The following is a 17,516-nucleotide window of genomic DNA, read 5'->3' on the forward strand; positions in this document are numbered from 1 at the left end:
AAAAAGTGCAGCTAACACCCATAACTGCATGGTTCTTGGCAGGGGCGGAGCCAGGATTTATGTTCAGTGCGGGCATCATTTTTTGACGCCGAACTTCGAGGTTTTGGTCATAGATTTAATGATGATAAAAAAATAAAACAATATTACAACAACACTAAAAACGACATAATTTATATATTAAACTTGTTCCTTACGAGTTTTCATATTTTGGTATCATCGTACAATAACTTCATTATCGAGCTTCAAAAATATATCTCTCTCTACATAAACAATAGTGCTATCATTCATCCACTGATCACCCATCCGATTTCGCAATCTATTCTTTAGGATGTTCATTGCAGAAAAAACTCTCTCCACAGTAGCGGTAGCAATCGATAAAATCAATGCTAAAGTCAAAAGTCTGCAAACCAATTGATATACCTTATCTTTCTTTGTCAAAACCAACTTCTCCGCAAGATCATCAAGGCCATTCAACCCTTCAAACTCTTTGTTAGAGCGCATGTCAAAAATATAAGTCTCAAGTTGATCGCTAAGTACAATGCCATCTACTGCAGAGAAATCTAATGGATAAAGCTCAGCAAGTCTAATCAAGCTTTTCTTGTCAAAAGAAGAAAATGAATCTTGTGTGCATAAACAAGCTACACAAAGGAGTGACTCTGTATTTACCTTCGAGAAATGATCATTCAATTCTTGAAGTTGTAAATCAATGACAGAGTAGAACAAATCTACTCGATAATGATGTAAATTTGTAATTTCTGGAGAATTACGCTGAGGGCGACCACGAATTGCAAGGCGTACAAACATATCATTCATGTTGGGTACATGAATGTAATGTTGTTGACAAAAAGATCATCCTTCTTTCAAAAAGGAGTCCCACCCTTCGTCTCTCATTATTTGGAGTTGTCGTTTGCACAATCTCACCAATTGCATTGCATTCACAATATCTTGATCTTTTCTTTGCAATGCCTTTGACAGTTCATTTGACATCCCCAACACACTTCTCATCAACTATAGATTAGATGCAAAATCAAATCTTTGTATCAACTCCAATAAATTTGTTGCATCAGATCTTTGATCACAAGAACAAGATTCATCTTCAACAATCATTGCAAGTGCATCTAAAACAGAAGAGAACATAGCAAGCAAGCTGACCAAAGAATTATAATGTGAACTCCATCGTGTATCACCAGAGCGCTGAAGGGTCGTTTCTCGATTAAGTCCCCGTCCACTTAAAATCTCACCTTTTTCCAATGCCTCAACAATAAAGTCTAATTGTTTTTCTCGAAGAAGATCACAACGTTTAGAAGATGCTCCAACAGTATTTATCACGTTCCCAACCACACAAAAGAAGTTAGTAATAGGGATGTTCTTCTTTGTCACAGCTACAAGCGCAAGTTGGAGTTGATGAGCAAAACAGTGAATGTAAAAGGCACATGGACTCTCCTTCAAAATGAGTGTTTTCAGACCATTAAACTTACCTTGCATATTACTTGCTCCATCATGACCTTGTCCTCTCAATCTAGACATACTCAAGTTATATCTAGAAAATACCTTATCAATTGCAACCTTAAGTGATAGAGTCGTGGTACTTGTAACATGTTCAATCCCTATAAAGCGTTCATTGACATGCCCACTATTGTCTACATAACGTAAAACAATAGACATTTGCTCCTTCATTGACACATTATAAGATTCATCAACTAGAATAGAAAATAGTGAGTCGCCAACATTTTTTATAATAACATTGATCGTTTCAATAGCATAAGCATTTACTATATCCTTTTTAACATTAGGTGATGTCAATTTGCAATTATGAGGAGCATTTCCCAATGTGACGGCATTGATAACTTCATTATGAGCAGCCAAAAATTGCAATTGCACTAAGAAGTTACCTGGATTGGAAGAATCCTCAGATTCATCATGACCTCGAAATGAGTGCCCTTGTCGCAAAAGAACTCGAACACAATCAATGGATGCATTAAGGCGTGTAACATATGCATTTCTTGCTTGTTCTGACTGTTTGTAGAAAACTGATTGAATGTGCTGCTCTTGATTCATCAACACTTCACACTTAATGCGAGCTTGATTATGTGAACTATCATGAAGTCCAACATGAGTATGAAGCCTTTTTTTTATCTTTCCAATATTTAAAACCTTCGCCAACAAAAGACTCACCTCCACCTTGCTTTCCAGAACTTGTTTTGAAAAGATAACAATACAAACAATAAGTAGCATCCTTCTCTACACTATACTCCAACCAACTACCGAACTCTTTAAACCACGAAGGATTGAATCGTCTAATTGTTACTCCAAATTGTCGTTTTGGAAAGTCATGATCTTGGGGCTGACAATGACCCTTTAACATATATGCTCTTCGAACTTCATCTCGAATGTTAACATTGTAATCCAAAATGGGTATCCTTAGACTAGGATCAGTTGGAAGTTTTGTGACATCAAACTCCACATGATTCGATACCCCCTCATCAACATCCACATTATTCGATGCCCCCTATTCAACACTATCTACGTTCCTTTTTCGTTGAAAGTATCTATTCATTTGATATCTGGATTTAAACATTTGATATCCAATTATTACTTGAAGTGAGTGAGAATAATTCATAATAACAAAAGGATCATAAATTCACAATTTCACAATTTCAATTCGCAAGTGCAATTCACATTTCACAATCCAATTCACAATTTCACATTATCAATCCAATTTCACAATATCAATTCACTTTCCAATTCGCAATTTCACAATGCAACTTACATTTTACACTATTTCACAATCCAATTCACAATTTCAGTTGAGCATCAGCATACTGCATACATATAAACATCTTTCAGTTGCATACTTGCACATATTGTACATTGCAAGTAATTAAAGCCACAAATTGTATTCATTGTTTCATTTCCCATAAGCTAGTGCTTCATTTTGAATGTACCAATACCAAACCAGGCAATCTACCATTCTACCGATTCTACCCCCATCAAGATTAAAACAGAGCTATCAAAACCGGCCATAACCTCTCTAGTCTCAACAGTCAACAGAAATACAGAATCATTTCTCACAATAAAAAATAAGCAGGAAGAAAGTAATGACAAATATAGATAGTGAAAATCCACATTAAACTTCAATCAAGGAAGTGCTTGTTGACAAAAATTGGTGAAACTTACTTCGCAGCAGGTTGGGCTCCGCCCCTGATTGGAGTTCTCAACTAGGAAATCCTTTATCTTTTCATTGTACACCTTCTTCGTTCTTCTGGGCTCCGGCAGCTTCGGGCTTCTCCAGACTCCAATCTCCAGTGAATCGGTGATTTGGTATGAAACTGAAAGTAACTCAGTACGTATCACTTCTTCTTCTTCGCGGCAGTTGGCACTTGTCAGTGGATGGGAACTACAGTCTAGAAGCCGACGACTGTGAGTTCGAGTGGCGACTGGGGAGTTGGAGTACAGCAAGGGTCGGCGGCCTGTTGACAGAGAGGCGATTCAACAGCAAGGGTGAAGGGTTTGTGTTTTGATTTGTAATTTGAATGAAATCGGTTTGATTGGAATGAAATCGGGTCTAGGTTATAAACGGGTAATGGGCTGAGGCAAATGGGCTTTAACAGGCTTTAACCAAAATATATATATATATATATATATTGGGCCTAGTGGAGCCCAAAAGTTCAGTGCGGGCAGATCTCTGCCCCTGGTTCTTGGAGAAACAATGAACTGAGGCGAACCAACCAAATAAAAGGCTGACAATGGCTAAGAAAACCAACCCACAAAGTCTTGCACTTTTCGCCCAATAGAGGAGACGCAAATAATTGCTTTGCTGTAATTTCCCATGTGCAATTAGCCTACCAGATATTAACTTACAATTTTAGTTCTTGTAAGTTAATTTGGACTGCTTTTTGTCCCTTCCAGTAATGGATTAATTCTGCCCATGCAATGTTGCTATCAAGTAAATCCGCAATATATGTCTTCATTTGCATGAGCATCACTGGTACCACTGCCATTTTAACTGAAAGGGGTGACAGACCTTTCCAACAGATTCCTACAAACGCCTATGCATTTTTACAAAAACTGCACATCACATTTACTTTTACTTCACAACATTGTTTTCAATCGGGTCAAGAATCCCCCAACAGTTTCTTCAGTCACTTGGATCGGTGCAAATGTAGCATCCATTGTGATTCTTCACTCGCTTTTGGGAAGAATCAGTTTCTGTTGTTGGAAAAAATTCCAACTTGGGGGGGCCACACATGTACATTTATTAGAATGTCTCGTGCTATTTTAAAGTAAATTTAGTCGATAAAGTGATCCATTGGATTTAATTTTGGACTAATGGGTATTAAATTTTATGGGATTAAAGTGTAGAGACCAGAAGGTGTTATTTTGAATTGATGAGGGGCCGATTTGAAATAACTTAAAGTTAATAACTGCCAATTGCAGTTATTTTAATAAATGGTTATGGTCCCCAATTTGAACGTGATTTTTTTTGGTATCTCTGCATCCCCATCAACAGAGACTTTTCAAGAAAACAAAGGAAGGAAAATCACGTATCAATTGGAAGATCAAAACCCAATTAAAGCAGTCAGATTCATGGATCAAGGTATGTTTTCGCACTTTTCATTGTCTTTTTGATTTCAACATGAAATTTATGATTTTTATGAAAGGATTTTATGAATATGGTTCCTTTCAATTTGTGCAACATCTGTATGTTTTGAAGGTTCGATTATCAGTCTTTTTTCCTTATGTACTGCTTCCTCGCATTGAAACATCATTGCTTAACCTTTATGTTGGGCGGGTGTTCAGCATGGACAACTGAGAGGAGATCAATACCTGATATATTGTATTCATGAAAGGTGTTACTGATTCTAATGATTTGCGCTCAACATTTTTAGTGATAAGTTGCAGCAAGACAAGATTCTCAAGATGATTAGAAGAATGTTGTGAAGAAGTGCATTGAGATGTTCAACGAGATTGTTGAGAACGAGTAGGACTACAACAAATTCTATGAGGCTTTCTCAAAGAATTTGAAGTTGGGTATTCATGAGGACAGCAAGAGCCTGGCTAAATTGGTTTAGTTACTCAGGTATTACTTAACCAAGAGCGGTGATGAAATGACTAGTCTAAAAGGTTGACTATAATTTCACCGGGATTTTGTTAATTGGCGTGTTTCTAATCAAATTTGACTAAAATTTCTCCAGGATTTTGTTCGTTAGTGCGTTTCCAACCGAATTTGACTAAAATTTCATCTGAATTTTGTTCGAAATGTGCCAATGAACCAAAGTCATGTGAAATTTTAGTCAAATTTGATTGGAAATGCGCCAATAAACCAAACTCAGGTAAAATTTTAGTCAAATTTGATTGAAAACACGCACCTAAATTTGGTTCATTGGAGCATTTACATTCAAATTTGACTACAATTTCAATAGTCGGATCTTTAATCTTTTATCATTTATGAAATTAATTGAAAAATGAACAATGAAGTTAGGGATATCTGCAACTACATTCTTATAATTATATGACAGGTGCCAAAATGTACTGTACAGTACATGTGAGTGAAGAATACACTAAAAACGTAGATTTTGATGAAAGTTTATAAAATGTATGATTGGAATTTGTGTCCCATAGATATGTGGTCCGGAATGAAAGAGGGCCAAAAGGCATCAATTATGTTACAGGAGAGAGCAAGAAAGTTGTAGAGAACTCGTCCTTCTTGGAGCAGCTCAAAAAGAAGAGGGAACGAGGTTCTTTAAATCATCGATGCCATTAACGAGTACGCAGTCGGGCAGCTTAAAGATAGCGATGGCGAAAATTTGGTTTCTGCTACAAAGAAGAAGTTGAAACTTGATTATGAGACTGGGAGAGTGGAAAAGAAAAGGGAGTGGAAAAAGAAGTCGTTTCAAAACTTGTGCAATGAAATCGAGGACATTCTTTAAGCTAAGGTGGAGAAGGTGGTGGTTTCGGACAGAACTGTGGATTCCCCATGCTGCTTGGTGACCGAAGATTACGATTAGACTAAAAAATTGGAAAGGATTATGAAGGCAAAGGCTTTGAAGGACAATAGCATGAATTCTTACATGTCTAGCAAAAAGACTGTGGATGTTGATACTAACATTCCCTGCAACCCGATCACTAAATTATCCCGATGACCAATTTTAAATGAAATTGCAATTCCACCTACGAAGTGCTCGGGCATATGGTGGCCTCGAGTTATTATGCCTGACCACATCATGCGCGACTACTTCCCGCAATGCAAAACTCATCCTCGAGCACCAGAAGTCCTCGAGCATATGCTCCCCTCACAAACCTACGATATTGTTGACCTTTTAGAATTCCTACGCAATTATGACTCTAACTCAACCATACACTTGACTCCCACAGGGATTCTATCCCATATATAATTATTGAATTTAAACAACTCCTTTACCATTCAAGACTCCAAGAGATAAGGACATCCAGATAGTTGTGTCCCACTAGGAGAATGTCACTTACTACTATAAATACAGATCCTTGAGCCATTATTCAGGTACATTTTTCATTGTTCTCCAGCATATAGCCTCACGCATATAATTTCCTTTCTGACTTAAGCATCGGAGGGGCGACGAGAACACACATTGTTGCCTTTGTTTCAGGTACCGAAAGATACGATCGTGATCAACCCGAATCATCAAGCTCGGGAAATCTGCAGGTACGATTTTTGGTAGCATCATTGGCGCCGTCTGTGAGAAACGCTACCAAAAGCCATGGTTAACACGCAATCAGGTCTTCCTCCTGCAAGCTCATCCGCTCCCATCCCTCATCCTGCCGAAGATCAACTGGCTCCTCATGAAGAATCTTCGGGAGTGCCCACACCTCTACCGGCAGATATTACAACCGAAGCCTTTGAAGAGCTGCATCAGCAGGTGGCCACGCTCACGCAACTGTTAAGTCAAAGAAATACAGATCCGTCGCCAGCGTATGCGGAGCATGGCAATTTTATGGCCAATGCTCGAGCACGATCACTAAACCCAGCAAATGGCGGAGTTGGAACCTCGGGTATTCATAATATGGCCTCGGGCTCAAGATTGATCGCCATGGATTCCGGTGAAATTACCCGGATCATTCAAGAAGGAATTACAGCTGGCCTGCAACATAATGCTCGGGGGCCAACAGGCTTCACCCCCAAACACTCCATTCATGCCAGGGATATTGACATATCCTTTGTCTGACAGATTCAAATATCCTCGCATTAAAGAGTATGATGGGACGACCGACCCCATCAACCATCTCAATGTATACACTGATGTCATAAACTTGCAAGTTGCGCCGAATCAGGTTATGTGCAAAGCCTTTCCACAAACGCTGACTAATGCTGCTAGGGATTGGTTCTCGACATTGGAGCCCAACTCCATAGCCTCATTCTCAGATTTGCCTGATAAGTTCTCAGCCTTCTTTGCAAGTAGCAAGCGAATCAGGAAGACCGCGACCTCTCTCATGCAACTTCGCCAAGGACCAACCGAAACCCTGCGAGGATTTATGACAAGGTTTAACAAAGAAAAGATTCAAATACCCGAGCAGCTGTCTCCGCCCTCACTTACGCCATAAGATGTGAAGGTTTCAAGATGTCTTTATCAAAGACCCCGCCGCAGACAGTGACTGAGCTCCTCACTAGTTGAAAAATACATTAATATGGAGGAAATACTAAATCCAAGGAGACCTGGTCTTTCCCATGAAAAGGCCGAGAACAAGAGGCAACATGATCCCGTCCCTAAGCATGAGGTTCCTCGGGATAAGCGTAGGAACGAGGCGCCATCAGCACATCTCACTCGGTTGAACACCTCTAAGATAAACATTTTGATGGAGGTTAAGGATATGAAAGAATTAAAGTGGCCTTCAAGGATGAAGTCGCCCCCTGACACAAGAGATAGGAGCAAGTATTGCGAATTTCACCGAGATCATGGGCATACTACAGAGGATTGTCATTCTTTACAGCGAGAAATTGAAACCCTTATCAAAAGAAATTTTTTAAAGAATTACATTGGTCATGATAAATGGCCAAGGAATGATCGTGACAATCGGAAAGAGCCTGGGGCTGGATGCAGTGCTCAACCCACTGTCGGAACCATTAATATTATCATTGGGAGCATAGCATCCGGTGGAGACACAAGTAGTGGGCGGAAGCAGTATGCCCGCCAACATGCTCATACCCCAAGAGAATCCAGTGATGAAGTTAAAGACATCACTTTTGATGCAAGAGATTTGGAAGGAATATCATATCCTCATGACGATGCCTTGGTCGTTTCTGCGGTTGTGGCTAACTTCGAAGTAAGGAGGATTCTGGTTGATAATGGGAGTGCCATGAACATACTGTCGTAGGAGGCTTTCACCAAAATGGAAACTCTCCCAAGCAGCTCAAAGCAGTAAACAACTCCTCTACAAAGATTTGGTGGTGGAATCATTATCCCTGAAGGCATCGTCGAGCTCCCACTTACATTAGGAGCTGGTAGTACACAAGTGACGGAGATCACACCATTCCAAGTGGTTAACACCCCAATGGCCTACAACATCATTCTAGGAAGATCCCTACTGAACAAGATCCAGGCTATTGTGTCAACTTTCCACCTCGCCATGAAGTTCCCCACAGGTCATGGCATCGGAGTAGTTCGAGAAGACCAAACGGTGGCTAGATAGTGCTATGTTACAAGCATCAGAGGCATGAGTGATGATGTCATGCAACTCGTACACCTCGAGCTCGAGCTCGAGCCAAGGGGTAGATTGGCCCCCGTTGAGGAATTGGAAGTGGTCGAGCTCGAGCACGGAAAAGCCATTACTATTGGTCGGGATCTAAAGGCCAACCTATGGGAGGAAGTCATCAGTTGTCTATCCCGCAACATTGATGTTTTTGCATGGAAGGTGGGAGATATGCCAGGGATAGACTCAGAAGTAGCTGTCCATAAACTCAATATTAGCCCAGGGGCTAAACCTATTAAGCAAAGGAAGAGATAGTTTGCACACTGAATCTCTCCCAAGCACCCAAAGGACAGCTACCCGCTACCTAGGATCGATAATCTTGTGGATAGCACATCCGGACATAAGCTGTACAGCTTCTCAGATGCATTCTCAGGGTATCATCAAATCCTCATGGCCAAAGAAGACTTCATTCATGGCTGATTCAGCCATATATTGCTATAGCGTGATGCCGTTTGGGTTGAAAAATGCTAGGGCAACATATCGGAGGCTCATCAACAAAATCTTCACCGATTTGATAGGGAAGAACATCGAGGCCTATGTGGATGAAATGGTTGTAAAAAGTAAGAAGGTGGAGGAACATATATCCGACCTTGGGGAGGTGTTCGCCACCCTACGAAAATATAAGATGAAGCTCAACCCATAAAAGTGTGTATTTAGCGTAGCTTCAGGAAAGTTTCTGGGTTTGATGATCACTCATCGGGGGATTGAGGCTAACCACGACAAAATTTAGGCTCTGGCAGCAATGGAATCACCAAGGACCAAGAAAGAGGTTCAAAAGTTGACAGGCAAGGTAGCCGCCTTAAACAGGTTCATGTCCCGAGCAGCAGACGGGTGTTTTCCCTTCTTCAAAGCCTTCAGAGGTAATCATTGCTTTGAATGGAATGAGGAGTGTAAGAAGGCTTTTCAAGAGCTCAAGCAGACATTGGAATCTCCTCCTATCCTCACCAAACCTGAGCCCGGAGATACTCTGTATTTGTACTTAGCCGTATCTCAGAATGCAGTGAATGGCGTCTTGGTAAAAGAGGTTAACAGGGGCCAGCAACCTATTTATTACGTAAGCAAAGTACTACTTGATGCAGAAACAAGATACACTTTGGCAGAACAACTTGTCCTTGCACTGATAATAGCAGCACGAAAACTTCGACAATATTTTCAGTCACATCCTATTGTTGTGCTCACCAATCAGCCTCTAAAACACATTCTTCAGAAACCAGACGTCTCAGGAATATTACTGAGGTGGGCAATTGAACTCGGAGAATTTGACATAGAGTTTAAGCCCCGTCCATCTATCAAAGCTCAGACCTTAGCTGACTTCATTGCAGAACTCACCCCAAGGTCTCAAGGGCCAAATAGTGGCTCAAGTAGCTCGAGCTCGAGCATAGCTGTGTGGGAAATTTTCGTAGATGGAGCATCAAACTCCTCAGCCTCAGGCGCAGGGGTCATAATCATAAGCCCGGACATGCTCATAAACATTCAGTGTGTACTAAGGTTCGAATTTGAGGTGACCAATAATGAAGCAAAGTATGAGGCCGTCATCATAGCCATGGATCTCGCCATAAATCTCGAGCTTGAAAATATCAAAATTTACAGTGATTCCCTGTTGGTGGTTGAACAAATCGAAGGGACGTTCGATAGAAAGGATGAGAAGATGAGCTTATACTGCTTGAAAGTGCATGATCTCCAGAGAAAGTTCAAGAGTTGTGAAATTGTAAAAATTTCTCGGGCTGAGAATTATAGGGCCGATGCTTTGTCAAGATTGGTGTTCATGGGAATAGATGGGCTTGACAGGACAGTCCACGTCTGAATTGTAATCGAGCTAAGCATCAATCAAACCATAGGCATCATGGATATTGATAATGAGCCATCATGGATGGACCCAATAGTGGACTTCATAAAACTTGGCCGTCTTCCAGAAGATCCTGGAGCATCGAGAAGCATCCGATCCAAATCTTCGAGGTATTGCATGATTGAAGGTGTTTTATTCCGAATCACCCCAGGCCCTAAAAGAAGTTCATGAAAGTGTATGTGGGAACCATCAAGGAGCTCGAGCATTAGCCTTCAAGCTCATAAGGTATGGATATTATTGGTCAATCATGAAGAAAGATGCCCAGGAATATGTGAAGAAGTGCGACAAGTGCCAAAGATTTGTCAATGTTATCCACCCTCCCGTAGAAGACCTCACTAGCATTAGTTGTACAGCCCCATTTGAGCAGTGGGGAATTGACATCCTTGGTCCCTTTCCAATAAGTAGGGGACAATTGAAGTTTGTGGCTGTGGCTGTAGAGTATTTCACTAAGTGGGTAGAGGCCGAGCCTTTAGCAACAATTTTAGAGCCGAAGTTAAGAAGTTTCATTTGGAGATCCATCATATGTAGGTTCGGGATACCGAAAGTCCTCATTACTGATAATGGCAGGCAGTTTGACAATGCACAATTTAAAAACTTTTGTACCGACCTAGGGGTTGATCACCGTTTGACGTCAATTTTCCATCCTCAAAGTAATGGTCTCGCTGAAGTGACCAATCGGATTATATTGCAAGACCTCCGTACAAGGATCGGCAATGCAAGAGGTTCCTGGTCTGACGAGTTGCGTTCCATACTTTGGACGTATAGAATGACACACAGAACTACTACAGGGAAAACCCCCTTCATGTTGGCTTTTGGTATTGAGGCCACCATCCCTATTGAAGTTAGGTAGCCCAACCAAAGGAGGCTCAAGCCCGAAGATGCAGGGCGCACCACTGAACACCTCGACCTCTTGGAAGAAGTTCGTGATCAGGCAACTTTAAAAATGGCCTCCTACCAAGATAAAATAGCAAAGTACTTCAATAAGAAAGTGAGGACGTGGAGATTCAGAGTTGGAGACCTTGTATTAAGAAGGGTCGAAGCAGCAGGTCATGCCCCGAGCAAGCTAGGACCAGTTTGGGAAGGACCCTTCGAAGTCATACGACAACTTCAAGGAGGCGCATACAGTTTAAGGGATACGTCAGGAAGGCTGCTTCCAAGACCATGGAACGCCGAGAATTTAAAGATAAATTACAAGTAACTTGGTCTTTTAGTTATCGGTAGTCAGGCCTGTGCGTCAAAGTTCACGTTTTCAATTCTTAGGCCTGCGTGCCAAGGATCATGTTTTCAGTTGTCAGGCCTGTATTTTTAAAAGTATAATAAGAATTAAGCTACTCGTCAAAATATGATCTAGCTACAAAAAGCCTTGCCCCGTGCAAGCAACTCTAAGTACCATTCTCGATCATACAGTGCCCGATCAATGGTATGAGAGATCTTATAAAAAGGCCATTACTGTCCTCAGGAATCACGCTATAAGTTGATACAACTACATTATCATTGAGTCCTCGGGATAAACATGTATAATATGCTCGAACTCAACTCAAGGACGAAGATTGATTCTATAGTCATTGAGTCCTCGGGATAAACATGTATAATATGCTCGAGCTCAACTCAATGACGAAGAATGATTTTACAAATTGAGTCCTCGAGATAACTTGTACAATATGCTCGCTCAACTCAATGACGAAGATTGATTTTACAAATTGAGTCCTCGAGATAACTTGTACAATATGCTCGAGCTCAACACTTCCAAAATTAATTGTAAATTTCAGTCCTCGAAAGAGTACTATTTGTTGAGCATCACAAAATAAACTTAATGACGAAGATTGATTTTAAAAATTGAGTCCTCGAGATAACTTGTACAATATGCTCGAGCTCAACACTTCCAAAATTAATTGTAAATTTCAGTCCTCGAAAGAGTACTATTTGTCGAGCATCACAAAATAAATATTTATTGTCGGTAAATAAGTACGTCAGGGCTAAAACTCATTTTAGGCGTTGAGATATTTAATTAGTCTAGGCGTCGAACTGTTAACTCATCTTAGCGTCGAGCTGTTAACTCATCTTAGGCGTCGAGCTGTTAACTCATCTTAGGCGTCGAGATATTTAATTAATCGACACGTCGAGCTGTTATATTCATCCCAGACGTCAAGTTGTTATTTCATCTTAAACGTCGAGCTATTTAAGTTTGTCCTGATCAAAACATCGACCATAATCAAAATAAAAGGAACATTAACTAAAGATCGAGCAAAATCCTTGTTCAAGATACAAAAAATGAGGGTGTCATCATGATCAAAATAAACCATTAAGTCTAGTCCTCGGTATTTTGGTTGGGCTGATCTTCCACGACGTCATCACCCTCGATGTCGACGTCCTCACCATTAACATTGTCCTCGGACTCCAAAAAGGTGAGGTCCTCAGCCACCTGTGGGATAGTCTTTAATTCCTCGGGCGTCGCGTCTGGCTTCAAGCAAATGAATGCTCGAGCCTCCTTCAGGGCATGAAAGTACGAGCCCATAGCGTACTCGCCCTTGAGCTCATTAATGACATCGGACTTCTTGAACTCCTCGATAGAGTTAGCCCGAGCTTGAATCAGCCTCCCTTCAGCCTCATCCCTTAGGGCACCAACTTCTTCCCAAGCTTTCATGAGCTCACTATTCATCTGCTCACGCTCCCTCAGCAACTGAGTGTGCTCGGCCTCAAGGTCGGCAATTCATTTATCGCGAGCGGCTAGGGAGTCCTCGAGGTCAGTCAATTTGGAAGACTCATCTTTTTCCTTCAAAGACAGACCTCGAGCAATACTTAATGTCTGTAAAAAAATGAACGAACATGTTATAAGGCCTTAATTAAAAAAGATGTAAAAATATCTGAACAAATAAAGTTCGGATCACATGATCGACGTACCTTCAGCGTCATGGCCTCGAGGGCCCTCATACCATCATCAAAACCAATACTTCCTCAATATTGGTCAACAATGCTTGGCAAAGATTGGCCTCGGGTTTGGTCCTCTGAGGGGACCGAGCACGTTGGCAGAACCACATCTTCGAGATCAACCATTCGATAGGACCTCAAGGTGGAGGAACACCTTGAGGTGTGCCCTGAGGGGTTGGGCGCTCAGCCCTCTCCTGCTCTATGGCCGGAGATTTTTCCCTTGGCTCTGACGTTTCCCCAGGGCCACTCCTATGTTTCTCGAGCCTTGAATCTCGAGCACTCTTTTGTCCCCTCTTTTGGCCAGGAGCCCGAGCTTGGGGGACTTTGGACTTTTTGTTAACAGCATGACGTAGGGCAGCAAGGTCAAAAGTCATTTATGCAAAACTACCCGACATTAGCATGAGCACGAGCATTAACAAATATAGGAAGAATGAAGCTTTGAAAGTGCATATCTTGTCCTCGACGCCTTTCACTTTTGCAAGATCGAGGATATCATCCCCGATGACATCATCTATATCGTACACTAAAGGCTCAAGATTCTCTAACATCAGCCTATCCCTCTCTAAGGACTCAAAATAGGCCTGACCCTCACAAAACCTCGCAGTATCTGGTAAGACCCACCGAGGACTAAAAGGTAGGTCGAGATTTTGAGTCACGGCGTAAAACTATTTTTCCTTCCACCCTTTTAGTGAACTAGGCATCCTCGGGATCCTAAACCCTCCTCGGGATGAAAGGTTGGCAAAACACGAATATTGAGGAAGCTGTTTAAGGTCGAACATCATCCTGCATAGGTCGAGATATGGGGTGATTCCTAGGTACCTACAAGCTACAAAAAAATATGTCAACATCCTCCACCCGTTCAGCACTAACTGACCGGGGCTCATGTTATGCTCGGTCAATAGGGTAACGAAGAATGGGTGCACGGGCCACCTAAACCCCCCTTTAAAGTGTCTCTGAAAATCACTAACGATTTTGCCCGAGCTAGAGCTATCCTATCCTCGTCCTCAGGATGCCTTATATCACAACCTGGCATAAGGCCATATTCCCTAGCCGTCGATATCGCTAAGTGTTCCTTAAACCTACAAGGCTGATCTGGGAACCTAAGTAAAGTAGGATTATCCTGAGCTCGAGGCTGAGCACTAATGGGTACTGCCATAGGCACTATAGACTGTCCTAAGTCCTCGGGTGTAGACCTAGACCCCGAAGACGATGTGTCTTCTTCACTACTCAACATCCTATTCCAAGCTAAGACCTTTCTAAATAAACAACTTAAGTTCTCGAGCTCGTACCTGATACCGATGATTGCGAGAAAAATTTACTGAGAGTGAAAAAGTAAAAAATGAATAGCGAAAGGAGTATTTATAGGAGGCCTGGGTGGGAGCCCAAGGTCCCTGACACAACCGTCCGATCATACCACGTGTCTGCCATCCAAGGGCTCAATCCTTCCACCGCCTTACTGGTTTAGGGCTGATGTCATCACCACGTCAGCTTCGATCACTTGTCTCAAAAATCCCAAGCATTTGCACATCAGTCGCCTTCGAGCCTTTTTGCATCATATCCTCGAGCGAAGGCTTTGAGCATATGTGTACGGGGGCCAATGATACTGACATTCCCTGCAACCCGATCGCTAAATTATCCCGACAACCAATTTTAAATGAACTTGCAATTCCACCTACGGAGTGCTCGGGCATATGGTGGCCTCGGGTTATTATGCCCGACCACATCATGCACGGCTGCTTCGCGCAATGCAAAACTCGTCCTTGAGCACCAAAAGTCCTCGAGCATATGCTCTCCTCACAAACCTAGGATATTGTTGACGCTTTAGAATTCCTACATAATTAAGACTCTAACTCACCCATACACTTGACTCCCGCAGGGATTCTATCCCACATATAATTATGGAATTTAAACAACTCCTTAACCATTCAGGACTCCAAGAGATAAGGACATCCAGATAGTTGACTCCCACTAGGAGAATGTCGCTTACTACTATAAATACAGAACCTTGAGCCATTATTCAGGTACGTTTTTCATTGTTCTCCAGCATAATACCTCACGCATATAATTTCCTTTCTGACTTAAGCATCGGAGGGGCGACGAGAACACACCTCGTTGCCTTTGTTTCAGGTACCGGAAGACTACGATCGTGATCAACCCGAATCATCAAGCTCGGGAAATCTGCAGGTACGATTTTTAGTAGCATCAAATGTCAACCTAGAAACAAAATTATGAAGGAGTTGAGGAAGAGAGTCGAGGCAAACAAGATTGACTAGTCGGTTAACAATCTTATTATGCTGCTTCTAGAAACTTTTTTTTGACTTCTGGGTTTAGCCTCGATGATCCGACCATGCCTCCTCCTTCTCAGTACGAGATAAATGGAATAGAAAGCAACAATCTAAAGCATTGGTACTGCCCAAGCTTCCGCAATTTTGAGCTCAAACATAATTCTCTTGAGAAACTCCCGGACCATTTTTTGTTGCTATAATCCACAAAATTTTGAAGCTCAGACTGAGTATTGATGATGACGAGGAAGACAGGGAGGACACTAACAAACATGCTCAAACAGGTGTAAGAACAATGGCGAATTCAGGATTTTGAGTCAGCACGGGTGACCGTTGATTGCCGACTATCAGTCGTAATAAAGTATTAACAGCCTATTTGATATCCTTTTTTTTAGCAAAAAATGCATTTTGAAATAGTAATTTCATGGAGATCGTGAGGTAAAAATAAGGAAAAAATTTTGAATTTACGTGTAATATTATTTTATTGAAGAATGTATGATTAAAAATAAGATAAATTAAAATGTATTTTAAAAAGAAGGAAAATGAAACAAAGTCTAAAATTTAAATATAACAATTATTTTGTTCATATTGAACATATATAATTTTGTTTTAAGAATAAATCGTATATTCACCAAATGACATTGTTGCCAAGTTTCGTATAATTTAAAGGAAGAGCATGATTTTGAATATTTATAATTTCATTAAACCCAATAAATTTAATATATATTATTTTGTTGAATTAAGTGTCAAAAGCAATGGTTGCCAGAGTAGCCAGGCTATCAATGTTCAAAATAGGAGCTCACGGTTCGAAACTCATCCAACCCTTTCCTATTGCAATATTTTTGGTAGAAATTGTAAAACTAAAAAATCTGCACAATAAATTGGTCGGGAAGAGATTCGAAACTGAGACTTGCAAAACATACATGTAAGCTCTAACCATTTTAGCAAGAAGGGGAGTTTGAAAAAATAAAGAACTATCAGTAATATAAGTTAAATCTTAATCTATTCTCAGCCAAAAAAAATGCTTCCAGTGGATCCAGCTAGGACGGCCGTCTTAGCTCGCCACTACCTAGATCCGCCATTGAAGTAAAATAGCTATTTCAGAGTGAGATATTTAAATTGCATGCCTTCTTCTTCAAATGAGTGGATAGTTATAGATTTCCTTCCAAGTTTCGGGGTAATTTAGTCCTTTTGAGAGTGACAAATATCGACTCCTTATTGGCTTTCTTCTAACTAATTCAGTTAATAATCATGCGTTATTCACATGTCCACGTGCCATTTATTGATAGTCTATAACCGGTCAGAATATAAAAGTGGTTAACAAATAGTCCCCCATGTCCGGTTTTAATAATTATACCAAATCTAGGACTTTATTTATCATATGTTATGATTGGCGAAGCTATTGAGAATTTGCCTTGCTCGTTCCTGGTGTTAGGAGAGATATCAGGAACATCATGATCACTTTCATTTTATGCAAATAGATGGGCCTTATTGACCTTTATCTCAGTTAGTGGCCTATAACTCTTTTGGACTCAGGTGGGTTTGTTGACTTGGCTGTTTTGTCTCGAAATTGATTAATCTCCTGCTCATTTTCAACAGTTATGATTATTAAAAAAAAAATTGAACCCCAACCTTAAGGGCCCCCACCGCCTCACCCTAGAGTTTTGTGAGAGAGGTAAATCACGGAATGTGCCCTAGCAGACCAGGAAACAAGAACTATTTGTACACTGCACCTA

At 41.0% G+C, this 17,516-nt stretch overlaps 1 protein-coding gene and 1 pseudogene across 1 annotated transcript; one reads left to right on the top strand and one right to left on the bottom strand.

Moving 5' to 3' along the window:
• Nucleotides 1-1,008: 1,008 nt before the first annotated feature.
• On the bottom strand, nucleotides 1,009-2,235 carry LOC111383680 (zinc finger MYM-type protein 1-like). The gene has a single exon (XM_023007810.1). The coding sequence runs from the start codon at nucleotides 2,233-2,235 to the stop codon at nucleotides 1,009-1,011; it is 1,227 nt and encodes a 408-aa protein (XP_022863578.1).
• A 2,352-nt stretch (nucleotides 2,236-4,587) lies between these two features.
• Nucleotides 4,588-16,096, top strand: LOC111383681 (annotated as a pseudogene).
• Nucleotides 16,097-17,516: the final 1,420 nt, after the last annotated feature.

This window comes from Olea europaea, unplaced genomic scaffold, assembly GCF_002742605.1.
Source record: "Olea europaea var. sylvestris unplaced genomic scaffold, O_europaea_v1 scaffold2738, whole genome shotgun sequence".
Classification (NCBI taxonomy): Eukaryota; Viridiplantae; Streptophyta; class Magnoliopsida; order Lamiales; family Oleaceae; genus Olea; species Olea europaea.

Bases quoted from the DNA above. Each gene is read 5' to 3' on its own strand.
- LOC111383680 (XM_023007810.1), bottom strand. From the start codon at position 2,235: ATGCTACTTATTGTTTGTATTGTTATCTTTTCAAAACAAGTTCTGGAA.